Source organism: Eubalaena glacialis, chromosome 4 (genome assembly GCF_028564815.1).
Source record: "Eubalaena glacialis isolate mEubGla1 chromosome 4, mEubGla1.1.hap2.+ XY, whole genome shotgun sequence".
Classification (NCBI taxonomy): domain Eukaryota; kingdom Metazoa; phylum Chordata; class Mammalia; order Artiodactyla; family Balaenidae; genus Eubalaena; species Eubalaena glacialis.
This window is the reverse complement of record NC_083719.1, coordinates 135,430,955-135,458,728: the sequence shown is the minus strand read 5'-3', so window position 1 is coordinate 135,458,728 and position 27,774 is coordinate 135,430,955. Positions and strand designations below refer to the sequence as shown.

Below are 27,774 nucleotides of genomic sequence, written 5' to 3'. Positions count from 1 at the left end.
ATCTAACCATATGCAAGTTGTAGTACTCGTGAAAAAATGGAGAGTTACATTTTTCCAAAATCAAGGCAGGTGGAGAGAGATGTCGTCTACACGAAGGACTCAGCTCTCAAAGCTGCAGTCTTGAATGTAGACTGACTCCCACGGAAACCCCTGGTCTTCTTTTCCCCGGACTTTTATCATTGTGTATAGTGCTCAACCCACATGTATGAGGATCCGGCTCTTCCCTCATTGCCAGAGCGGCCTTGGACATGGGCAAAGTAATGAAAAAGGGACACCAGTTAAAGAAACATCGTCTCTCTTCTTGAATCTTGAATTAGATGACAAATATGAAGGTCAAGGTACACCCAAATTATATACTAATGATTTTGTGAAATATGAAGTCATGGCTTAGAAGGCGATTATAAATTATTCAGGTCTGTTTAGAAGCAAATAAGTACCTTCCCCCACCCGAACACCAAATGACCATCAGTTTTGCCATAAAAATGCAGACCCTTCCTCTAACTGTTGGTATTTTTGGCATCACATCGACCCTCCCCTTCTCATCAACACCACTGGGGTTTCATTATTAGTTAGGATGTCAGGTTGTCTTGAAACCTGGCCAGGAGTGATAGACCAGAACTTACAACAAATTTGAAGTTGACACTGACCACATTTATGGGACTGTCATGGTTCCCAGTGCTGCATGTTTAATATTTGGAGAAGAAAGAACAGGGGTTATTACTCAGCTCCTCGCCACAAATTATGCATCACATTTATTCCACGTTTGTGCTTGTGTGTGTGTCTGTTTGCCTTGTTAGTTTGTGTGGGTATGTCTGTGTGTGTTTAGATGTATGTAATATGTGTATGTAATATGTAGCTATATATATATATGTATTACTGGTGTCCCCAGTGTATAGTTTATAGTTTGGAAAGAAATCATCTTCCATCATTCGTCACTGCCTAGCTGTTGTAGACTGGCCCAGAACATCATTTGTTAACTGCGACAAAGCCGCACTCATAAACGCCGACATGTTACATTAATTTATAGGCACTGAGTGACTTATTAAAAGTGACGTGTGAAATATAACAGGGCCCGGTATGGATGATTAGGTTTCGGGCTTTGAATTGTTGACAAGGCAGGGGTAATGAATTGCGGGACACCAGCTCCTGCGTTTCCCCCTCATTAGTCAGTATTAGCTGCATTAATAGTAATAATTGGATATATTCATCATTTAAAATGTTTTAATAAATGTTTGGACAGTACCCTATCAGAGCTGTCAAATATTAGGCTGGAAGCGTTGTGACAAGAGAAAACCGATGATGTTCCTTAGGTGAGAGAGATGTGCAGCTTTGGAGGATGCCAGCCTTGACTTTCTACTCCCTAAGGAACTCTGAGTTCAGATGAGCTAGGGATACACACCATGGAAATGGGGAAACCCAACTCTCTCTGCCTCATAGGACATTTCTGCTGGAAGGCTTTGAAGGAGGACAGAGGACCTGTCCAGGATTCAGGTCTGTGACTGGTTTGCTCAGGATGGTTTTCTGGGAAGAGATTAATTAAGAGTCCCATTGTTGAGCCAAGGTGGCTGTGCGGCTCTAGGCCAGTCCCTTCACCTTTCTGAGCCTCCGTTTCTGTGCCGATGATATGTTTCATTTGGGTCCCTTTGAGAGCTTTGAGAGCAAATGTGATCCTTTGAGTCTACGTAGACCTTTAATTGACTTCCCCCTTCCTTCACACTTAGCAGTATTTATTGAGGACTGATGTGTGGGCTCTGATGACGCCTGAAAAGATGGATGAGACTTTTCTCTAGTCCCGGGAAGGTGATCCCCAAACACTGTTCAGTATATGCAGCATGATCTGAGTCGTATGGACAGGGTTATATTTCCTACAGTAACTGGGATCTAGAAGCATCCCAATTTCATGGTTTAGCTCTTTATGGATCTTTCTTTGTTACTGTGATCAGATTAGGGCTATTGTATTATATGCAAAAGACGTAGGGGGAAAAGGTCCAGTCTACATTCACATGGCTCCTAACCCCCAGCCCATTCCCTGGATCCCTAATGTAAACACAACAGAACAAAGCAAAAAAAGAATAAATGTATATTTAACTTGCATTTGAACAAATACAGATTTTAGACCAAGATGGAGAATGACTGAGGTCCCATAATAATAATAATAATAATAAGTAATAATAGTAATAGTAAACTTTATTGAGCATTTGCTACATGCCATTCATGGCCCTTTGGACTTTACATATATATATATTCTCTTATTTAATCCTCACAATCATCCTCCCAGGTAGGTATATTAATTCCCATTTCATGCATGAGAAGACAGGGGCTTAGAGAAGTTAAATGATTTGCTCAAAGTCACACAGCTGATAAGTGGTAGAGCCCAGATTGGAACCTAGTTTGTCTGACTTTGTATCTTAGCCAACCTGCTCACTGCCCCTAACATTTTGGGGGCCTGCTCAGTTCTGATGGCATAATTCAGGAGGGATGTCGTCTAATGAGAGAGTATTTGGAAAAGGATGAGCAGGATGGTGAAGCATTTGGAACCTTGTCTTAAGTGGGTAGAAGAATAAGCTTTGTTTATTTGGAAAAGAGGCCTGGGATGATAGAGTGGCCAGGTGAAATTATTTTAGGGTTATCCTGAGGAAGAAAGTTGGGTGTTGTTCTCTGGGCCCAAGCTACAACTGAAATTCCTGAAGGTGAATGACAGGAGAATTCAGTTCTCGGGAAGAGGGAGCCTCCTCACAGAGCTATCCAGCATGGATGGGAAGGCCAGCCTCCCCCTAATGGGTGCTTTGAAAGCTTGAAAGATCCTGCTCCCTCTGCGATATTTCTTATCACTTTCTTCCTCGCTTACTATTCTTCAGTGGCCTTTGCACTTGCAAGAATGCTCTTCACCTAGAATTTGGCATGACTCATCCTCATCCTTCAGGTCTCAGCCAAAATATCATTTCTGAAACCTTCCCTGACCACCTTCTTTAAAGTTCCCCCCTTTCTACCAGCAATCACTTCTCATCTTTTCTCTTCCAATAGCTCGAATCAGTAACTGACATTATCTTGTTTACTTGTGGGTTTTTTAAATAACTTACTTTTTGTCTCTCTTCCACACTAGAATGTCAAATCCATGAGGGGAGGGAGCCTTCCCCTCTCTGCAGTCCATCTCCAGCTCCCAGGACAGCCATAGAACTGCCAGAGCATCATTTGGCTGGGACATTGGAGAAGGGATTCCTTCTTTGAGCTGGAAGCTGTACTAGATAACGCCTATATTTCTTGCTCATTCTTGCAGCCTGTGAGCATCTCAGTGTTACAGTAGTTCCCCTTGTTTCTTTGCCTTATCAGAAAGACAAGAGAGTGTTTGAGATTTTATAAGACCTCAGTATCAGCTCTTGGTCAGTTTATAACCAGTACTCTCTTCATATCTAAGATAACCCCCAAGTTAATGGGTTTAATTTGCTCCCTCAGTAACTCTGTGGGAATTCTTTATATTTACTGCCAGTGAACTTCAGGTTCATGGGTATCAGCATGACATTTTGGCATTACTTATGTAAAATATGTTTAGAATGCACCAAAGAAAAAGTTTGGATTATACCAACGACACTTTACAGAATTGGTGTTTATTACAGATGATATTCCCCATTTCATGAATATTAAGATTATTGCCACATAGTATGAAACTATGGATGTTTTTCATTAGTACAATTTGATTTTGCAAACATTCCAGCATATGGTTCTTTACAATAAGTCATGATGCTCTGTACACACAGGTCACAGCTAGAATGTTCTGGTGTCCTCAGCTCATTTACTCTGGTCTTAGTTCTTTCTCAGGTGTAGGTAGCATTTTATCATGCTACCTCCATTATTTTATCATGCTACCTACATGCTTGTTGTTCTTTCAGAATTAAGCAGCTATTTATAAACTCTATCCAAGGTTCTGAGGATACAGAGATGAGAAAACATGATTCTTATCTTCAAGGATATTTACTGTGTAGTTGGGGAGGTCAGCAAGTAAGTAGAGAGTCACAGAGTCATGTGATAGACATGGTTCTGGAGGAATGTGCCAGGGGAGCCCTGTGGTGGGAGATTGCATATCTGCCTGGAGGAACTTGGGAAGGCTTCTCAGACAGAGAGGTAGTGTTTGTGGTAATTCTTGAGCTACAAAGGATTCTTCTAGATCAGGAGTGGGCTGGAAGGGGTGGGAGGTCCATGTCAGAAGGAAGAAAGAGCATTTAAGGAGGCCTGAGAGAGCTCAGAGGGTTTAGGAGACATCAAGTTTTGTAGCATAGGGAAATATAAGGGACAAGGGATGAGATGGAGCTGACTGCGTTGCTGGACGCCAGGTCATACATGGTAGCTTTTGTTCCATGAGACAGTGAGAAGGCATCATAATATCAGTTATATTTGAGGCTGATGTCTCAGATAAACAAGATAGCTCCAGAAATCAGAGGCAGGGTCTTGGAGAAATTCACTTGTTGGAGAACGTTAGTCTAACAAATGACTGCTGTTCCTGATGGGATGGTCTTGTTGAACAGTTTCCAGGTATGATTTTAAGAAAATGATAACCATATTGTAGGTCGCTTGCTTTGAATTTTTCCAAAAGCCTTAACTCACAATAGGATGCCTACTCTACAAAGGATGCAATTTCTCCCAGAGCATATGACTCCATTCAGTTTTTAAGCAGAGATCTTTTAACATGGGCTTTCTCTCACCCTGCTCTTGGATATGGCGTCTTGGTGGGAGCATGGGCCTGGTGGAAATGCTGACCGTGTTCAGTATGTGACTTGCTTTGCTCTAGTTGAATCCTTTTCTCAGCCCTGCAGCAGGCTCAGTGAGACCAGCATGAGCACTGGTGGCAGATAGAGAGCTTCTCTTCGGCCACCTCCATTTGTGGTTAATTATAACTCCAGATGTTGACTATGTTGTCCTGGGTATCCACACGTTCTATGGCTGCGGGTGAAACAGGTTGGACTTGTGGATATGCAATATATTCACTGTGTTTAGTTAGTTAGTTTGTTATAAACGTGGATGCCTGGAGACTCCTGGACCACTGGGCACAGCAAGGGCCACTGTTTAGAGTTTCTCCAACCTGGTTTGGCTGAATCTCGATTTACCTTGACTCATGTCAACGTTGTCAAATGAAACCACTTTATACTTGCTTTCAAACAATATGCCACTTTGACTTGGCAGTTCTTGTCCTAGGAAACTATAAGCAAATATTCAAATATGTGGGCAAAATTTTATGTACAAGGATGTTTACCAAAGTATATTTATAATAGCAAAAACTTGAAAGTAATCAAATAATAGGAGATTTGTTGAATATCTACTGTATATGATGAAATATTATAGAGTGAAAAAAATCACATTTTGAAGATTATTTGACACCAGAAAAGGATATAAAATCTATATAGCATTATAAAAGTTGTATATACATGAAAAGATTGGGAGAAGATGAGATAGAGGTGGTTTTAATTTATTATTTTGAGTATTTAAACTTTTTTTCTTAGCAATAACTCAATTTTTATAATCAGGAAAAAGCTAGATACTATTTTAAAATATATTAAACTGGAATTTTTAAGAGGAATCTACATTTCAGATGCCATATAACCAAAAAAAAAAAAAAAGATAGTGCGATGCATGATGGCAAGACAGTGGGAATTTCTAAGGTCAAACTAAAACTGCTTTGGCCCTAGCATTTTGTTAAGCACCAGAGCAGCATTTATTTAAGGCAGCATTTGACTTAAGCTAATTCCAGACTTTTCTCTCCACTCCTGTGCAGTTGGTTTTAAGTTGCAGAGGAGATTTCTGACTCAGGCCAATTGAGGGAGTATACGTAAACATGGGGTTTATTTTGTCAGGGATGTTCTTGAGAGACTCAATTTTTTACTGATCTTTTTTGTTCTTTGTGGCCATTTATTTACTTTTGAAAATACCCCTGCAGATCCTCACTTGAGTGAAAAGGAGATCTGTTCTCACGCCAGGGCTCAGTCACCAATCAACAAGGCTCTAAGAATTGACTCTAAATTCGGTTACTGCTGTTTTTAACATTCCAGCAGGTTGGCTTGCTTTCTGTAAATGAATGATGTTGCTTCACATATTTTCAGAAAATCCTACCCATGTTTCATATTCTGTGCTTACCATGTAAAAGAAGGCATTAATAATGTTTCTCCCCACCCTCCAGTTTCTTTTTTTCTTGTTTCTTTTTTGGCTTGCCTTTAACTGAGGTTCACGATGATGAAAGTTCTTACCTGCTACCTTGAATCCTCCAGGAAACATAAGAGACAAGTGACTAGAAAAGGTCTGAATTGATTCTACTCATCCCTTTAGTGAGTGCATGAGAAGAGAGGAGATTTACAGTTAAGGTCCTAAATCAGAGCTGGCTGTTAAAGTTTTTGTTGAGGATTTAGGGAGGCTAAAGCTAAAACTGAGTGTCATCTTGGAGGTTAATCCACCCGGCTCTGGAATGCGTGTCCCACTGCCTGTGATACTGACATGGTGAAACAGCTGAGGGTGAGAGGCCCCGAGTTTGCCTGTGTGCGGGGCGTTGGAGGTAGATGTAATGATGGCAATGCCAGGGTTCTGAGGCCAAGGTGTTTATTCCCTGAGACAGAAGGTGCTCCATGGGCTAGGGCTGAAGGGGAGCAGGAACAGGTGACTCTGAGCAGTCAGAAATGTCACACGTCTGTCTTGCAAAGCATTAAGCAGTAGCCCTTTTAAAGTTCAAGTTGACCACGTGGACCGAGGAAAGTATGGCAGTGAGGGAGTTAAGAGGCTGAGAGGGCTTTCTTGTCCTTCTAAAAAGTGAAAAGCACACAGTTGCACCAAAGAGAACCATGCAAAGATGGCAGCCAAGTCCATTGCCGGTGGATACCACCTTCCACATGATGGCACCTTGTCTCCAAACTCTGAATGGGACCACTTTTATACTCCAAATCCTCATTCCTATACCTGAGAGCCAGGGTGAGTAGGAAGGCAGAGTAAAAGTACCCTTCACAAGCATCCTGAGTACCCTCCAAATAGTGATAAGCTGGATACAAATTGTGTAGTAAGCAAGAACATGATTTTTGACCTTAGCCAGACCTGGATTTGAACCCAGGCTCTCTCACTTACTATATTTGTGACCTCAGACAAATGGACTATTAATACCATCTACCTTAATAGTTGCTACCTTAGGGTTGTTGTGGGAATTAAATGAGATAATATTAGTAACGTGCTCAGCAAATTACCTTGCACGTAGTAAGCGCTCAAATAATAGTAATTCTAATAAGAACACAGATAATAGTAATCACGGTATTATCATGGTAGTAGCAGAAGTAGAAGTATTATTGCCAGTACTGTAGTAGTTTATCAATATTTGTCTTATTTCTATGGAGATCCTGAAGTAAATATTCAATCAATGTCTGCTCACTCACTGTACAGTGGATGTTTGTGATGCACAAACAAGATTCTACTGAGCACTATGGCGGATAAGGGATTGTATAACACATAATCCCTCCACTTAGATGCTTGTGATCTAGTTGGGTAGATAAAAAATGTAAATGCAGATAAGCTAAGGGACCAGTGTGATATAAACGAAGGCTGTGGTAACTTAGTGCTATTTGGGCCAATGTGATTAAGGAGGCTATGGCATTGGCCTTGAAGGATGGATTTGATATCCTTTCAGTAGACAGAATTCCATGCAATGGGAACAGTATGTGCAGGGGCTTGCAGGTGGGAAATAACAACCTTTCCGGGAATGTTGAGATGCTTGACCAAAGGTTAAGTGAAGGGCAGCTTTGGCTGAATTCGTTTCAGCCAGGCATGGCCCCAAACGTGGTCACTGAGATTAGGCAAAGTCTCAACACTCATTCATAACCCTCCTGGATGTTCACAGCCAAGTGAACCAATCAGATTCATGCATAGATAACCTAAATATAAAATGACCTTGGGAAGAGCCCTGAGAAAGACACTTACAGATGTTGGATGCCTTAGGTGTATGGAGAAGTGAGACATTAACTCCAAATTGGGAGAATCTGGGCAGTCTTATTGGAAGGGGAAGAATCTTAACAAGACCTGGAAGGATGGTGGGACTTGAAGAGGGAGAGAAAGACATTACAGATCAGAGGAACAATGGAGCTAAAGCTTGGAGGTTGAAGAGTACTCTTTTATTTCCCAGCGAACATGGTCATATCATGTTTGTGGGCTCACAAGGTTATTCTACTTTGGGATAAAGGCCACTATAGTTTCCCGCGTGTCACTTGGCTAAAATGGAAGGCAGATGAGGAAGACCTCTCATCTGCTATTTCTTCACATTCCAACCAAGATGGGTGTCTTGTAGGGAAAACGAATTGGGGCTGATTCTTCCCTTGATAAACAAACAAGGGGGAAGATGATTGCTGTGGACGTCCCAAGTTACCGATGTGTCCCAGGCAGAAGTCTGTCTGTATTCTCTATGCCTGGAACTCACTATCCAAGGAACCAGGACAACTGTCCATTTTATCCATTGTCTCCCATCACCCACCCAGCCCCACTCTGACCTCATCAGGAAGGGGTTACCTTCCATTAGAAGTGAACCAACTACTGTAACACCGAAAGATCTGTTCAAGGCAAAGATACTCTCCTTCCCTCTGAGCCCCCATCTTCCTGACAAGGCTGTAGACCATCTCAATATGAAATACAGAGGCACAATTTTTTATCTGTGTTTCAGAAAAAAAGGGAGCAGGAGTTCAGCCTCTACTAAATGTCATTTAAACCTTGATTTCTCTACTACTTTGCTGCATAAAAGAACAAAATCAGGAGAGAGAAAGAGCAAGCTCAGTGTCTTCCAGATTTGTTATTTGATGATGACTTTGTTATCTAACGGTGACTTTATGTTGATGCGTGTGTGTGTGTGTGTGTGTTCCTCCCATCTTCTTCATTCTCTTGAGCCAACAGGTCTTGAAGAAGGCAGCATGTGACAGGCAGGTCTGCTGTTCTCTTTAAAGAATTGTGGTGTCTCAGCTTCTGAATTTCTTAGGCACCTGAACTAATGCTAGTTTACCACTAGGAAGCGCTGAGTATAATGCGAGTGTCATATTACAATTAACAGTAATTCTGGTGGCTGTCATCACTTACTCTGAACAGAGGATCTCCACACAAGTATGACACCGTTATGGCTGCTAATTCAAAGGCATCGTGTGAACTATGACAGACCCTGGTGCACCTTTTATGCTTATTCAAATGAATAAAGTCTAGCAGTTTAAATGGAGTAGAGGGCGAAAAAGTTTTAACACATTTCTGTAGATAAGCCCAGGAAAGGTCAACTTGGAAAAACAAGTTGTGTTAAGGAAAGTAATTAAACAGAGCCAGAGAGATTGAATATTAGTGTTTTAAAGAGTAAATGAGGATAAATTCTGTTAATTATGTGACTTTTTCCAGTACTAATGCGATAATAAAGTACTCTAATTCTGGAGAGGCTTGTCACAATCCCAGCTAAAGCAGTGACCCTCCTACTAGGTGAGACCAAGCAGCGACTTATAAAGCTTTCTAGCAAAAAGCAAGAAATCAGAGTTAAATGGATTTTTTTCTTCACTCTCTGTGTTTAGTATAGAAAACCACTACCCAACACTGACCCGAGACTGTTGGTGAATGGACTGTCTTACTTGAGACACAAAGCACTTGTACTTGCTTTTATGTTTAGTTCCTAAGGGAAGAAATGTGAGCAATTCAGAGTATAAATAGCCCAGTGCAGGATTCTAGTTCAATGATTAACAGCACCAAAAAGATTATACTTAGGATGTTGGTGAAATTTCAGTCTTCAAGACTTGAATCTTATAAAAATTGATGTCATGGTGAATGAGTGGGAACTTGTGTTAGGGCAGCAGAGAAATGAAACTTGATTGTTTGCAACATTATAATTATGGTGGGAGCACAAAGGAGAGAGTTTGGGGATATTGGTTTGGGAGGGTCAGGGCAGTGCCCTAATACATGTAATGTTTGAACTTGGTCTTGACTGATGATGACTAGTTGCTCAGGGGAGAAAGGATGGGATAGGGAAAGAGGAAGTGTGCTAGGAGGAGCCATAGCATGTGCGAAGGTGCAGAGTTGGCAAAGCAGAGAGAGTGATGAATGGAAGGAGAAGTGGTCCACATAAGCTTGAAGGTGCAAAATGGGAGGAAGAAGATTACAGGGGTAAGTTTGGTCCAGATCACGAAGGAGAGGGGTGCTTCAACAACAGAAGGAAGCTTAAAAATTTTCAAAAACAGATAGGCATTTGCACAGATTTTAGCACATAGTGTCTATGGACAGAGAGAAATACAGTAGCTGTCAGTGCATGTTGACTGCTGTGTCCTCCAGGAGCGCAGAGAAACTGTGTGCCTGGAGAGTTCTGTTCCAGCTCTTAGAGCACAGGCTGCCTAGTGAGCCCCTGTGTTCAAATCTTGTCTATACTTGCCAGGAGCTGTCCGTTGGTAGACAAGTTAATCTCTTTGTCATTCAGCTGTTTTCTTCCCTGGAGAGTTGGGGCAAGGATGGAGGGTGACTGGGTGGATGGAGGAGTGTCAGGTTGCTGTGAGGATTAAAATAAAGTGTGTACTCCCCTACGTTCATAGCAGCACTATTCACAATAGCCAAGACATGGAAACAACTTAAATGTCTATCAACAGATGAATGGATAAAGAAGATGGGGTATATATGTACAATGGAATATTACTCAGCCATAAAAAAGAATGAAATAATGCCATTTGCAGCAACATGGATGGACCTAGAGATTATCATAGTAAAGCGAAGTTAGTCAGAAAGAGAAAGACAAATACCATATGATATCACTTACATGTGGAATCTAAAATATGACACAAATGAACTTATCTACAAAGTAGAAACAGACTCACAGACATAGCGAACAGACTTGTGGTTGCCAAGGGGGAGGGAAGGATTGGGAGTGTGGGATTAGCAAATGCCAACTATTAAATATAGGATGGATAAACAATAAGGTCCTCTTGTATAGCACAGGCAACTATATTCAATATCCTGTGATAAGCCATAATGGAAAAGAGCATGAAAAGAATATATATATATATATATATATATATATATATATATATATATATGTATAACTGAATCACTTTGCTGTACAGCGGAAATTAACACGTTGTAAATTCACCTATACTTCAATCAAATTTAAAAATAAATAAAGTATGTACTAAGCACAGTATCTGGCACATAGTAAGTACTCAATAAGTATCAGCTATGCTTTTACTCACTACTATTTTTCTAAAACCCAACATTTGGTAAAATATTCAGTTAGGCTACTTTGGAGCACTCTTTCCCTTAAAAAAAATCAACCATGATCCGAAGGAAATTGGTATTCTGAGGCATGGTTAAGAATCATTGCAGTAGAGAGTGCATGCACACTTGATCCTGTAATTCAAGGAAGAATACATGAAATCCCATATCTTCCCAGACTGTTCCCTTTGAGAACAACTTATCATCATCACTATCTTTGTAAGGGAAGAGCCATCTTTTTTAAAAAAAATGAAAACTCAAAACTCTCTATGGGTTCAGAGAAATATTCTGGAAGTGGACTGTTTGGTTGGGAGAGAACACATACAGGGTTCAAGCAGACCCACTGCCCCCCACAGCTCCTAGCCTGAGTTGGGGTGGGGGGATTGTCAGGTTTCAGTTAGGGGCCTCTTTGTTACACATGGTAGCCATCTCAGGAACACCCCAGAAGGAGATGAAAACTCAGGGAGAATTAGGGACCTCAACTTTAGCCTTTCGCACCCACCTGCAACTTCTCTGCTTAACTCTGAGGATGCTGTGCTTTTCATTAGTAAGGAAAACTATTCATTTATCACCATTTTTCTTATCTCCACCATGTTGTGTGGGTCTTCCCACCAGAATTAAGAAGCTAGCCTTGAGTCAACTGGGAAAGACATTTAAGATCAAGTGTGTGCATTTGGGGGTGGGGTGGGGGGGTCACATCATGGTCTCCTTTCAGCAGATGACCCTTAAATATCTCTGGGGCAGGATTCATTTTCGTCTGTCACCCCCCAAGGGGTTCTAACTGGAAGTGATGGGGAGAAAATCCTTTTGTTTAGTCACTATTATTTTTTTTGATTTTTACTTTGTATTGGAGTATAGTTGATTAACAATGTTGTGTTAGTTTCAGACATACAGCAAAGTGATTCAGTTATACATATACATATATCTATTCTTTTTCAAATTATTTTCCCTTTTTCAAATTCTTTTCCCATTTAGGTTATTACAGAATATTGAGTAGAGTTCCCGTGCTGTACAGTAGGTCCTTGTTGGTTATCTGCTTTAAATATAGTAGTGTGTATATGTCAGTCCCAAACTCCCAATCTATCCCTATTAAAAATTAGGAGAATCAGAAAATTGGGAATTCCCCCAGGCATTTATTCATTCATTACTTGTTCATTCATTTCCCAAATATTTTAGTGCGCGATGTCAAGCCCTATCCTAGGCTCTGGGTAAAAAAGACAGTGATGGGGACTGAAGGGAACCACAGAGGCAGGATGCAGGAAAGTCATCCCTGGGGAGGCGATGTCTAAGGGAGATCTAAAGGATGAGAAAGAACTGGGCCAGGTCATTCCAGGGCCCAGAGTGAGGAAGAGCTTGGCCTGTTTGTGGAAGTAAAAGGAAGACCCCAAGGCTGAAGTCGAAATAGAGGCTGCCACTAAGCAACTGAGTGACTTTGGCCATACCACTTGACCTCTTTGAGCCTCAATCCATCAAATGGGGGCAACTCTACCCATCCCCTAACACATCTTTCAAGAGTTTTTTTTGAAGAGCAATTCAAGAAAAGTTAGAAAAGAGATGATTTTTCAAGTGAAGCATAGTTTAAAAAGTATACCTTTATTTTTTATTATTGATTTAGCAAAGAATTATTGCTAGTAGACCTTAGCACAAGTTTGAATACCTGTTTTTCATCTAAGGAGATTTATCCCTGGAAATAACAGAAGCCCACTCTTATCATATAGTTTCACTTTTAACTTGGTCCAAGGGTAGGCAGTGAGCCCTACACTATAGTCTTGCTCTCTGTTATGAACTATAACTTGGCCTCAGGTCCTGGTTCTGCTACTTACAGCCTGGATGAGATGTTGTGCTCTTTTACCAACCTCTCTGGCCTCAGTATATTCACCTGTGAAATGGGGCCATTAATAGGACCTAACTGTCTGGGAGTGTCAGGATTCATCGGAATGATCCCTGTAAATGCCCAGTGCCTGGCACCTGCTGAGTGAAATGGGGGATCTAGGTGAAATCACGAGTGATTCCCATGCTAGTGAGGCCGCCCAGACTCATGTGTCCTCCCATTAAATGTAAGAAGGGAGAAAACTTGCTTGTACCGGGTTGGTAATATCTTCTTCCATAGACATTGTTCCAAATTGCTGACTTTCCAGGCCACAGACTCTTCAGAAGCCAGGAGGAAGGCACCGAGTCAGGTGTTTTGTTTCCTGCATGGTTAATTGGTTGTAAAATGCTAATAAAACTTACTGCTTCTGATTGAATTAAGTGCCCTAGGAAATCCAGCTCTGAACAGGTGGGCGTGGACGGTTTTCCCTGTGTCTGTATTCATGTCCGTGGGCAGCCTCATACTGGTAAATGTGCTTCTGGGTGCAGATGTTTTTCCTAACTTTTCCCATCACCCAACATGTCAGCTGCCAAAAGTCTGGGAGAAAATCAAGCTTGAGTACATCTGGATTTCAGGTGACAAGGATTCTCAAAAATAACAAACCAAAACATGCCATTACCTCAAACGCAAAAACTACTTTTTTTTTTATTATGAGAGAGTCCCATTTAGTGGAACCACAGGGCTCCTTTTTTTTTTTTTAATATTAATTTAATTTAATTAATTAATTTATTTATGGCTGTGTTGGGTCTTCGTTTCTGTGCGAGGGCTTTCTCTCTAGTTGCAGCAAGTGGGGGCCACTCTTCATCGCGGTGCGCGGGCCTCTCATTATCGCGGCCTCTCCTGCTGCGGAGCACAGGCTCTAGACACACAGGCTCAGCAATTGTGGCTCACGGGCCTAGTTTCTCCGCGGCATGTGGGGTCTTCCCAGACCAGGGCTCGAACCCGTGTCCCCTGCATTGGCAGGCAGATTCTCAACCACTGCGCCACCAGGGAAGCCCAGGGCTCCTTTTTTTTAAATTACTTTTTTAAATTAAAAAATGGGCCCAAAGAAGCCCTGCCCTAGCCACACAGACAAATGACTTGCTGCTAATTTGGTTATTACACTTTAGAGCAAGAGATGCAAACTGGGACTCCACTCCCAGATCTGTTATATCTGGCCCTTATATTGTCTGGAAGATTGGCAGACTTCACACTTAATATGTATTTCCAGCTTCTCTCGAAATCGGAAGCTCTGGCAACACTGCCCCCAAGTTCCCACGTGGAGTCAGTTAGCTGGAGAAGAGTGAGGCTGCCCCACGTGGACCAGACATCCTCTCTTCAGTTACTACAGTTCTTGGTACTGTCTGAGGTGTTACATGTAGCCTAGTTCACTCATTGTTGTTACGTGCCTGGAGAGATTTATCTATCTATCTGTCTATCTATCTATCTATCTATCTATCTATCTATCTATCTATCTATCTATCTGGACAGAGAGTTGAGAGGGGGCCATAGCATATTGAGATTGTACAGCCTGAAAGTTACCAGGGCTCAATAGAGTAGAATATTCTCTCTCTTTCACGTACACTTTTTTGGGGGATCCTTCCTTTTGCTACCTTCTCAGCTTCATCATTCTGTCAACATCTCCATCTCCACTTTCCTCCTCCTTTCCTGGAGGGCATCGGATGATGTGAACTCCTCTACATTCTCTCCTCCCCACCTAGCAGAGTTTCCTTGTCCTGTGATCTCTATTAGGTGGGATACTAGTGGATTTTATTCTATTATGGTTTCATCTCGAAGAATAGAATTTTCCAGCACACACAGCCTCACATTTTTCCAGGTTCAACTCTAAGAAGAATGGAGCCCATCTCTGTTTTGAGCCACTCAGGCAAAAGTCCTCCAGCTAGCTTGGATTGGGCCTGATTGGCTTGACTTGGATTACAAACTCATCTCTAAAGCAGTCATATAGTTGGGGGAGTGATGCCATGACTGGTCAGGCCTGGATTACAGTCACTGCTGTGGCCCAGGTGTGGAATGACTTCATACTGATGAAATACAAGGACTCTTGGGTGAGAACAAGGAAGTTTTTCAAAAGAAGCATGGAGGACTGTTCTCAAAAATAAGGGAAAATGGATTCTGGGCAATCACTCACTGATTCCTTCTGCAATCTGGACCCATTCTACAGAAAAAAAGTATGGATAAAACTTTGGATACAATGTTCAGGTATTCAAGAGCCATATGTAGACCATCCATTGACTCTAGATTAAGAATATCTGGACTAGATAATTTCTAAGTTCTTGTCCCATTTTACTAAATGATCAACCAATTTTTGTGATAAAAGCTTCTTTGGAGTTTTGTTTCCAGTGTTTCTGGTTTAAACTGAAGCTGTTTAAGAGTGACTTGTTGGGAGGGGAGGGCAAGGGAGTGTGACCTGTGAGCTGCAAAGCACCCTCAGAAAGTCTCAATTATGTCATTGTTCAGCTACAATATTGCTTTAGTTTCATATTCCATCAGCATCCTTATGATATCATGAGAAATAGTGCTTAATAACATGTCAGACTCTATTTTGCATTATGATTTTAAAATGATAAATTTCTTCTTATATTTTTATGAACTAGAACACACAGACTTATTGGATCGCCCATAATATAAACTGGAATAATTTGGAGCTCATGAGGTTATTGTCAGTGCTCTGTGGGCATGATGCCCACTGGTCATTTTTATTTGGAGACTGATCCTGAGCTTTAAATCCAAATTAAGGAGTCACTTGTTTTTGTCTGAACTTCACTTGTGTGGCATGTTGGAATGCAGTGATTTTTTTCAATGAAAGCCATTGCTCAAATTAAATTCATTATCCCCAATGGTGTGTGAGCCTGGAGGATGGGAGGCAACACAGAATGATGCTGAGATTGGGATGAGGAAGGATGTGTCCAGAAAAGTGAACAGACAAGGGGAGTGAGATTTTTAAAAAAGGGGTGTTGAGGTTTAAATAGGCTTCGAAATAATTTTCATCCTAGCAAGACTTCTTCTCTCTTGGAGAACAGCTTCTTCAGCTGATGCCTTTATCTTTTCTTTCCTGTTTGGTAGAAAAATGAGCTTATTTCTTTTCCTTGAAGCAAAAATTTGTCAAGTGTCAGCTTTCCCTGGCAACCAGGAACTCCTTTCTTTCTCTGTGGCTTATATTGGACAGGAGGTGGGGTGGGTGAATGAATTTAATTTTTCTTTTTACTCAGAGGTGATTTGACATAAGTTTTTACACCTGGTTTCAATGACACATGATTAGATGTCCATCCCTTCTGTGCAGTTCACTATTTCTGGTGTATAACTTTGCATTTGTCACATGGTATTGACATGACTTTTGACTTTAAAAAATAAATTAGATATCAAGGCTCAACATTCAGTGTACATCCGAATTATCTGAGTATCTTACCCCCTAGCCTACTCCCACCAGGGCAAGATTACCAGATAATTCTGACATAGGTGGCCTGCACTTTGATGAGCTTCTATAAGGGCAGGGGTGAAGTTGTCTTCTGTGCTTGAGCTTGGCACGTAGTAGGTGCTTAGTTAATACTTAATGAAGGAGGGACTGAATAATTTAATGGATAACTTAAAGAACTAGGCTGAACCAAGAAATAGCAAATCACCAAGAGCTTTAACCACTGGGTTTCAATGAAGTCATCAGAAGGGTATGCAGAATTTTGGAGAGAGGTGATCTATTTCATACTATTAGTTACATGACATTTTGTCCCTTTGGGTTATGCTTAAATGCTTTAAGACCAATGGCAAGTTTAACTTAAATAAAATATTTTAAACTTTGATGTTGAGGAATTTTAAAGTAGGAAATTGAGGATACCAATAGTGTGGAATCTGCCCAGTTGATACTCTTTTATGAATTATGCATATGAGAAACTAATAAATGATCTACATTTTACAGAGTATGAGATGGATAGCTCTTAGGTGTTCTCATTTGAATCACCTGGCATATCTTAGGGCATAAAGACTTTGGCAAAGACACTTATCATTTTTAGTTCCTAATTTATCCATTGCAAAATGGGGGCAGCATTCCCTAGGTTCTATTCTGAATGATATTCACTTCCATTTTTACAAAAATTAAGTTGTTTGTCTTTTCTTAAAGTAATGCCTATTCAGAAGAAATTCAGAAAACAGAGAAAAAAGTGGAAAAAAGAAAGACATCATCGTTGTGCTGTAATTCAAAGTTAACTGCCATTAATACTAATGGTCAATCAAGTCGGATATTTACTTACTGTTTTCCAAATACAGCTGTACCTGGTGCTGTGGGGAAGACAGAGGCACTCTAAAGGTGTCTGCAGTGCTATGGAGGGGGCAGATGATTACTCAAGTGACTGGAGTACAGAATGTGAAGACGGAGTGTGACCAGAGCTGTAGCAGAGTGGAGGAGGGAATGATTAATTCTAGCTGAGGTTCTTGGGCTCAGTGCATTTAAACTGCACCTGGAAGATAAGTAGGATTATGGGAGGGTGAGATGGTGTGGGGTTGGGGAAGGCATTTCAGATCCAGGAATCCAGCCTTTGGGTAAGGCAAGAAGGAAACTTCATGTTCAGGGTGCAGGGTGTATCTCGACGTGACTGAAGCGAAGAATGCAAGAAGGTAAAGAGTAGGGGACCAATGTGCCTGGAAGGGTAAAATCTTGACATTATTAGGGACTTTGACCAATCCCCTGATTCAGCCATGGCCGGAACACTCACAACAGATTAATACTTTATGAGTATTCAACCTTTCTTGGTAATTACTCACAAACCCTATCACCTGCAGCGTCCACTTTTTTCCCCTGGAAATTCTATTTTTAAGTGGTTTCCTTAAAAATAAAAGTTTTTTTTTTTTTTCTTTTGGAGAAAAACTTGAACCAAAGTCAGTGTGATCTTAGTACAGTTGGTATTAAGGGAGAAGAACTGGTACATGTTAGGTTCTCTGGGAATATTTATTGATTGAGTAAATGAATGACACTGAACATTTACAGTTCATAAAGTCTTGAAAAACAGTAGTGACTTGGGTGTTCAAAAAAACCCTCATGTTTCAGTTACTGTGGATTTGAACTTCTTGATCTTTCTCTGGTGTCGGTCACCTCCACAGGGGAAATTAATATCGAAACTCTTAGAGTCCTTAGGAGGAAAAGTGAAATTGTAACATCAGATTCTAAATGAGTCTGCTTTAAAATTTTATACACGTAGGTATTAAACAGAGGGGTACTAAAAGCCTTTTATTTTCAACCTGTGGCTTTCTGTCTGCAAGAAAGACATTCAAAGATAGTGACTTGTGGAACTGGTAACCACAGATAGTATAACTAAATCCTTAAGGTGATATTCACTGACTCCTCCCAAGAGACCCAGGTTACACTGATTTTGCTTTGGCCATCATTCTCTGAACTTGGTTTGACTCCATTACCAGACCCACTGGTCATTAATTGTGGTTAAAATGCATTTGAAATAGGCGAGGGTGTGCATAAGCAAAACTGAAACACATTAACATTTATAATTGGGAATATTCTAGTGGCAATACCAGAAATTTGTATGGTGACTTCAGCTGTAATCTTGAATGAATTTGATGATGCTGATAAGAGAATAGCTAGATATGGTCAATGATCTGTACTCCCATAATATCTATCATATATATAACATACAAAGGAACGTAGTTTCATGGATGTGGGTTTTGGAGCCAAACTGCCTACATTCAAATCCCAGCTCTACCACTTACTTGATAGGAAACCTTGGGCAAATCTCATAACCCCTCAGTAGTGTTATCTATAAAATGAGAATTGAGATAGTACTTCATACGGTTGTTGTGAAGAGTAAATGGATTAATACATGTAAAGCACTCAGAACAGTGTCTTGTACATGGTATACTCATGTGTCTGCTGTAGTTCCTGCTAAGTTGAGGTGTTGAGGCTCCTCCCACTTCACCTTTTAGGCCGGGCTTTGTGGGATGGGTCATTGTTATTGAAACAAAGTTGCCACTGCATTTGCATCTTTTCCAGCCTGGGGAAGGATTTGCACCAGTGACCAGAAATGCCTGTCTCAGATCCTATCCCTGGGTCTGCAGGAACTCTGTGCCATGTGATTCATTGCAGATCATGATCCTTGTAATGAAAACAGTTTAAGACAAATACATTCTCAGTCTATGCCCAGCCCCAAGAAGGACAAATACTTGGGTTTGTTTTTTGTTTTGTTTTGTTTTTTAATTAATTTTTATTGGTATAGTTGATTGACAATGTTGTGTTAGTTTCTGCTGTACAGCAAAGTGAATCAGTTATACATATACATCTATCCACTCTTTTTTCGATTCTTTTCCCATATAGGTCATTTACAGAATATTGAGTAGAGTTCCCTGTGCTATACAGTAGGTCCTTATTAGTTATCTATTTTATATATAGTAGTGTGTATATGTCAATCGCAATCTCCCAATTTATCCCTCCCCCCTTCCTCCCTTGGTAACCATAAGTTTGTTTTCTACATCTGTGACTCTATTTCTGTTTTGTAAATAAGTTCATTTGTACCGTTGTTTTAGATTCCACATATAAGCGATATTATATATTTGTCTTTCTCTGTCTGACTTACTTGACTCAGTATGACAATCTTTAGGTCCATCCATGTCACTGCAAATGACATTATTTTGTTCTTTTTTATGGCTGAGTAATATTCCATTGTATATATGTACCATATCTTCTTTATGCATTCCTCCGTCAGTGGACAATACTTGGTTTTGTTATCTGCCTCATTCCTGCTGCAAATCAAACTACTGGGGTGACTCAAAATGTCTGCCCAGGGCCAGGGTTTGTACCTTAATACACTTAAGCAAGAAACACTTGGCATTTGAGTAATCTTCATAAAAGAGTATCCCTGAAGATGAACGCCTGCTCTGCCACACCAAGTTCTACAGTTCTTTGGATGTGTGATGCTTTCTCATTTAATTTCCAGTCTAACCTTGTAACAGTTGGTGTAAGCTACAGCACCCTTGCTCTGGCTTCCCTTCTCCATGCCATTTCTAAAGAATTGTGATTATTCTTTCCCCATTGGCCACTGGTTATTTTGTCCTCCCCTCTCACTTTCCTGGTGCTTTTTCCCACCTTTCAGATTTGACCTTTAGCGCCAGGAGACCTGTTTGTTGTGGGTCCTTTTACTGAAAACTATTTTTAAATTCTTTATTCCGCTGCTATGCTATCCCAAACACCTTTTTCTTTCTTTTTGGTAAATCCTTGCCGCTAATTATGTCCTTCCATTATGGCCCAGCTTGAGCTCTGAGGTCATGGATGCTTTTCAAGTTGATCATGTTCGTCCCTTCAGGCTGAGAATACTTTCCAGAAATGTCTAAGATCCGAGGGACCTTGGCCACGGGAAAAGGTAAACTCCTTGAAGTCAGTGGCCAAGAATAGGGGCAGCACATGCTCTCCCTCTGGGATCCCCAAGATAGAGCCACAGCTTGGTATCATTCCACCTCCCACTGTGGGAAGGGAGGCATCTGCGTAGAAGCCTCTCTGTGACCCTTGTTCTCCCCTTCCTGCCTTCCTCATCTCTCAGACAGAATTGGGGGGGTTTGAGTCAAGGCAGGTCCTCTCTCAGCAGCGTACTTGAATATCAGGAAAGGAGAGGCGGTCAGCCAGGCGGTGAGAAACCTTTGCCCTCGCAGAGGTTCAGCCTTCTCAGCCTGCCCTGGTGGCATCCCTAGGATTTTGGCAGACTTAGGGGTATCATATTTTCACATGCATGAACTGTACTCTACAACTTTTCCTGTAGACTAGGAACCCAAAAGTGTTGACATTGAAAATAAAGTTTTCTCTTTCTAGCTGTTTTCGTTCCCTGTTTTGAAGGGAGATCTATTTTTCATGGCAGTGGCCATGGACTCGTGTTTACCTCTTCATGGAGGGCTCCCATGGAGTAGTGATGGCATTTCTGAAACAGTCTCTGGCATCTCGGGCGGTCTGGATAGGGATAGGTGCTTTCTGGTTAAATATTTTTAATTTGAGAGAATCCTTGTACTCCTGGAAAGTCTTCCTTGGTTACATCTGGGCAGTAGATCTGGTCCTGGAGCAGGCAGTTCTGCGCTTCGTCGTCAAAGCAAAGAGGATGGCTCAGTCTATGACAGGGACTCCTCCAAAGAGGCCCTCTGAATCATGAGGCATTTCTCTCTCTACCCTCCAGTGAGTGTGTGTGGGAACAGCTTGAATTTCACACAGAAGGGACCCCACAGTTGTTTCCACACAGCTGTTTCCTTCACTGGGCCAGAGTGAGTCTCCGTGTCTTGAATATCTTTGAGAAAGATCGTCTGCCACATAACCATCTGTGGGCATAAGTCAGAGGAACTTTCAGGGAAGCTTAAGACTGCAAATGGGGCTTTTATATCTTAGTTTAGGTGTGCCTTGATGCTTTTCCTTTCCAGCCTGGACATTATGAGAGCGGCTGAAAACATCCAGACATGATTTTTCAGAATTGGGGTGGGGGAGGTGAAAACTCAACCTGCTCAGCCCAGATCTATTGCAACACTTTGCATAATAATTAATGATGTATAAGCTGTTGCCTAATAGACGGTTTTACTGTGTATGCCCTTCAGTTGTGACTAACTGGAGTCCTCTGTGATTTAAGCTACTACCTCTCTCCTTTATGTCTTGGCCTTTGGGTAGACCTGCTATAGTCATTATTATCTCTCTTTGGTTTCTGTTTTATTTCTTTTTGTAGGTCACTCAATGAAACCTATAGTTCTCATCAGATACATAGATCTTGGCTTCTTTTCTTAAGCTTAACATTCAAAGAGAGAAGAATACTTTCTGTACCTGAAAAATCTCAATATCTCTGAGTGTTAGGCAGTGAGCAGTGGCCAGGGACAAATGATAATGAAAATAATTCTCTCTTCTTCTATGCCAGGTACTATTTAAACACTCCACATATATTACTCATTTAATTCTCAATAACCCTCTGAAGTAGTTTCTTTTATTGTCCCCATTTTACAGATGAGAAAATTGAGGCACAGAGAGGATAAGTAACTTTTCTAAAGTCACACAGTTAATTAAAGAGTAAAGCTAGAATTACGATGAAAGCCACACCATGTTGCTAGGAGGGAGGTACTGTTATTCCCATGTTTTATTGAGGCCACTGAGGTTCAGGGAATTGTAGAAATTTACCTAGGCTTGTCTTATCTTTAACCCAGGCTCCTGTCCAGTATACTCTACTGCTGTCTTCATTTTAGAATGTTCCCATTTCTACGCTTAGGAGGTCCTGGATTCTGTTTAGTTGTACAAATATTTACTGAAAACCCATTGGTTCTGAGTCTTGTGCCATGTGCTGGGTATACAGAGATAATTTTTTGTTATTTTACGTCCTCGTATGGATGGGTCATATCCTGTTGGCTAATTTCATCAACTTTCCTTTTGGGGGAGCCTAGTGGTACCTTTGGTATCCAGCGCTGTGCTTGTCACATGAAAGCTACTCCTAATACTGAATATCTATTGGTTGGTAAAATGTGATACAAGGAAATCACTGAATAAACAATTATGTTCTACAAATGTGTGTGGTCGGTTCAGTTAATGTTCAACGATGGGTAATGTCCTACATTAGCTTCATTGGTGAACCTAATCACAACTTTCAATAGGATGTCACTTTTGGTTTTACGACTGTCACTTTCCTAATTGACGTAGTAGACTAAGTAGTGCAGTAGCTCCGGTGTTGAGCTTTTATTGGGTTGGCTTTTGAAAAGCTAACACTGTATTGGAAAAATCATGCAACTAGAAGTCAGGACATGTGGATTATAGTTTTATCTCTCAGAATGATTATAACTGTGTGAGTATTGTCGTGTCTTCTGATCTCTCAATTTTCCCATATGCACGACGGGGAAGATAGACTCAGTGTTGGTTTAGGTCACTTATAAAGTCCTGTAAATCACAGAGAAAATTCATACCATGATGAGTCCTTTGGGCTAATATAGGGTATTAGTTTAGTTTTGACTGTAGATAAATATCTTAATTTTGTTGAGTCTTAGTTTTTTTACCATTCAAATGGGTTGATCATTCCTGGCCTGCCTAATTTGTAGGACTTTTGTGAGTATTTAGTGAGATTCTGGGTATATAAGTGCTTTGGATAATATAACACTGTATGAACACAAGATATCATTCGTATCGAAAGTTAACGGAAAAGTGTCAGGTTTCTCGCCACTCCTCCCCCTACCAAAAAAGAAAAAAACCCTGGAGTTTGATCCTGGTTGGGCTGTTTCCTGTAGTTTATAGAACTCTTTGGAACGCTAAAGGGTCAATAGGGGCTTTGTCCTGCCTTAGGTCAGTTTCCCACGGTTGGGGTAAGGCTGCACACTCTTTCCCCCGACAACGTTATCAAACACACCCGACGCTCAAAATGTGGTAATTTGTTAGACAAAAGTGAGGTCTTGAGTTACACTAACCTCCGCTTTGTTCAAAGCACCCCCTCGGAATCTGAGATCTTCTCCATAGGCCAGCAGAAGTGCACGTGTCCCCCAGGTTTACAAATGCCTTAAAAACAGCCTGATAAATCATCCCCCAAGTTTGTGTACCATGTCTAACTTCGTGTCTCGGTGGGGATATTTTTAACTCCTGCTTCTAACTCCTCTCAGTTCCTTTAAGGAAGTGTGATCCGAAAGGGTCAGACATTTGGCATCTACTTGGGGGAAAACTTTGAAAGACTTCGTGATGCTCCCCCTGGGGTAGGGCTGGCTTTCTCCAAAAGAACTGGCCCTTCAGAGTGTTTTTGCCACATAAGGGCTTGTGCGAGGCCCCAGGCACCAGTTGATGTCGTCTCTTCCCCACAACAGATGGTCAAGCCTTCAATTTCAGCTAGTGATCTGCTGTTGAGAGGGCGGGCAGGAGATTCTGCCAGCGTGCCAAGTGACAGGGCTGCTTAGGGTAATGGGGATCTGGTGTGTGCTCGGCATAGCTTTTGTGCTAACGATGGGCTGGTGACAGGCACCTCGCCCCGGCTCATCGCTGAGACAGAAGATCCCCTGCTCCCTTGATTCTGTTTCTCTCTGGCAGAGCTAGCGTCCTGTTTGCCGGTCTTTCAAAATCCATTTTGGCACCAGATGGACCCCCTCACGGTGGCTAGCAGTTGTCTGACTTGAAGATGTCAGAGGGTGTGCTGACAGCTCCTTCTAACACAACCTGAATCTGGCTGTCGAGTCTGGGCTCAAATGGCTTAAATACACACAGGCAGCAAATATTATCAACCCTGGGGAACCGGGAATGGGAGCCGGGTGCCCACTGGATGGAGAAAGGCAGCGACGTCTCCCTCCACAATATTCATGTTGACGGAGTGGAAATAATTGTACTAATAATTAGTCTTACGATTACACTTATTTGTGCAATTGCCATTATAGTACAGTTGCTGTCAATGGTACAATTAGTATTAATATCAATATTGCACTACTTCTATTATTATTAAAACTACTATAGCACAATGGTTAAAAGCACAGGCTCTGTGCAAATTTGAGTTGATTCACATTTAATAACCTTTGGGCAACTTATTTAACTTCTCCGAACCTCAGTTTCCTCATCAATAAAATGGGATTAATACTAGAGTTTATTTAGAAGGCTTGAGTTGGGAAAATGCATTTGAAGTTCTTAGCATTCTGAGCACGAAGGAAGCACCTAATACATGAAAGACATGATTATTATTACTGCCACCATCACCATGCTTACCGTGCTCCAGACACTATGCATCATTGCAGTTAATTTTCACACTTGCCTTATATGGTAGGGACTGGTATTATACCCAATTTATAGATAAGGAAAGTGTGGTGCAGAGAAGTTCAGCTATTTATCAAAGTCACACAGCAGTACCTGTCAGAGTTTGGATGGGAATCCCATTCTGGGTATTTCTAAGGGTTATGGCTTTTCTATCATACCAAGCTGACTCTTACTGTCAACTTAGTGATAATCAGCCCTGTCCTGGGGTTTGGGTGGCTTTCCAATATTCCCTTCCAACCAGCTATGTTTGGAAGAAGCAACCAGTTTTCACATTTCAGGTGTCTTTGGATGTAGGCTTGAACCCCAGCAAGATGGCAGACTCATGGTCCCGACCTCCACCACATTAAGCAGAGTCTGACAGCAATGTGTGATCACTAGGACTACCCAGCATTTGCCTCTGAGAGTTCAGAGGAAAGGGACAGTGCAAAGGCACTTAGGATTGTGACCACTCTCTCAAACCCCTTTCCTTTCCCCCAGACTACTACTGAAGTCAGGAGTCAGCACTGGCCAGTTGGGCTAGGGAATGACAGTGTTGCCTTTGAGCTGGATTTCATTTTACACAGTTGGGTTTCAGCAGTGTTCCATGAGTCATTTGTCTTGTTCAAAATGTTGATAAACTTTGGCCTCTGTGAAGAGAACCTGGAAGTAGGGATGAAGGATTGTTCAGAAGCCAGCTTTTACTGATGGGCAGCTGAATGTTGCATGATGTTGTAAGAGCCATTTCAGGAAGATGTTTACATTTTAAAATGTTATTTTTGGGTTGACAAAGTCATTGTCTGTCTTCAAAGAGTTATTCCCATGCCATACTTCCCTCTTGGCAGATTCTAAGAGACCAGGGAGGAGAGAGATTCTGCTGGGATATCTCTCAGTTTGGTTTTCAGAAATTGGCTGAATTTGGTACATCTTTGTGCTATGCTGTCATTACAGAGGTGTTATTTGGTTGATAGGCTTTGTACTCAGAGCTAAGTCCGGACTGAGGCATCCTGGAGTGATAGTTCTTCACAAATTATGTGTATTGAAGTAGGGATTTTACTGCAGTGTAGACTTGAAGTGGAGAAAAGGTGAAGACAAGGAAATTCCTATGGGAATTTAACTAACCAACATTTTAATGCAGTGTAACATTTTGGGAAAATATTTGGGCCTGAAATTCACAGCACTAAAAGTAAAAAGGAATGAAGAACTTTCGGCAGCTTTTAAAATGCTTCTTTCCCCAAACATAGGCAGGTGGAGAGGTTTAATTGTAGGTGGCCAACAAGAATGCCCTAACTGGACACTTTTGATCCTTGCTGCCTTTCTGTGATGAACTTTAACAACTGCCAGCTAAGAAATATAGCAATAACTCATCTAATTCATCACCCAGACCAGGACACTTTTGAAAGATAAAGTGGGTACTGTTCATACTTACACTAATACAACTGGTATAAACTAGAATTATTCCTGGCAAATTGGGACCTTTGGTCACCCTAGCCAGTAAAACCCATGGATCTCACTCTAGAATCAATTCAGAGATCAAGGTGGCAGTGAGGCAGGACGTTCCTTCTTCCATCACAAATAGCTTTTGTCTATAGCATGCATGTAAGGAAAACATATGGGATATGTTCAAGAAGCCAAAGGACTTCAGTCAGTATGTGAATCTTACCTACTTCTCATAAGTACTCCTAATTAGAATATTTTATTTGGAGATGCTAAGATAAAAAGTGTTTACCATCTCCTTACATTCATCTAGCGTGTATCTTGCCGGTTCATCATCTGTGAATTTACGGGGCTTAAGTTACATATTGTTGTTGGGGATTATGAGTAATTCTCAGGCAATTATCTCCAGTTGGACCCTGCCTTAAATTATGGGGAAGACTTACCCTCTTTATGAGTGAACATACTTCCTTGGGGGCTTAATTCTTTTGTGACATCTGTTGGCAGCACGGAGAGCATTCTCTTCATAAAGAAGGTCCAGCTTGGATGCAAAACAAAGGCTAAAGCTTTAAACAAAATACTGGCTCTAACATCATTCTGAATATTTCAGGAAACGTACAGAGAATAGAATGCATGACCCAGAAGTGACTTACTATTTTTTTCCCTTCTGTGTCAGGACTGAAATGCTAACCGTGATAATTTGTTTCTTCACAGGTTCTTCTTGAAATTTTTCCTCAAGTGTAACCAAAATTGCCTAAAGAATGCGGGAAACCCACGTGACATGCGGAGATTCCAGGTGGGTCTGTCTTGTCTTTCTTATACCTCAATGATGACATGAGTATCGGGAGAGGGTAAAAAAGTCTTAGGTGGAGAAGAAACAGAGTATCATTGTTTTCCCAGAGGTGCAGAGCAGGTGAGACTTTGGGTCCCCAGGTCTCTGTACTCTAGAAGTTGTTGTTTTTATTAGAGAAGAATTAGGACTGAGCCACCTGCGTTCACTGGTTGAAGCAATGGTACCCTTTGAGCCTAGTTTGGCTTCCCAAATGGACTCATAAGCTTAAACCACTGCAGGTTAAGTGAAGTACATACAAAATGATGCATCCTTTGCCGAAAGTTCTACAGGTAGAAAACTAGTAAATAGGAGCTTTGTGCTGTTTTGGAATGATGTCACCTTCCTCCTTCCTTTCTCTCTGTTTTCCTTTTCCAATCTTGGAAATTGTTGTCAGTAATTATCTGTTAAAAATGGACCCCTGAAGAGGCAGGGCATATCTAGGGTGGTATGGGTGACACTCAGTCTGTTTCAGAAATGTCCTTGTACAGCAACATGTAAATGTTTTCAAGCATCAGTCATATCTGCCACCATTTAAAGCATGAGTGGTATGTTAACGTCATATAATTATACATTTACTAAAGGAAAAAAGATGTGAAAATACATGTGTTAACTTCCAAGACACGGACATGGTGGTTGGGTTTTAGGAAGGGTTGCTAAGTTCTAGATACATGCTTCTCAAGTCCTAAAGTGCTGAGAATCCTCTGGGGATCTTGTTAAAATGCT

At 41.2% G+C, this 27,774-nt stretch overlaps 1 protein-coding gene across 4 annotated transcripts in view; it reads left to right on the top strand.

Moving 5' to 3' along the window:
• The window catches only part of EBF1 (EBF transcription factor 1), a 392,672-nt gene that overhangs the window by 224,842 nt on the left and 140,056 nt on the right, over window positions 1-27,774 (top strand). For all 4 annotated transcript variants that reach the window (XM_061188385.1, XM_061188383.1, XM_061188381.1 and 1 more), the window contains exon 7: window positions 26,934-27,015. In XM_061188385.1, the coding sequence (XP_061044368.1) occupies window positions 26,934-27,015 (82 nt within the window). The remainder of the gene's footprint in view (window positions 1-26,933; window positions 27,016-27,774) is intronic.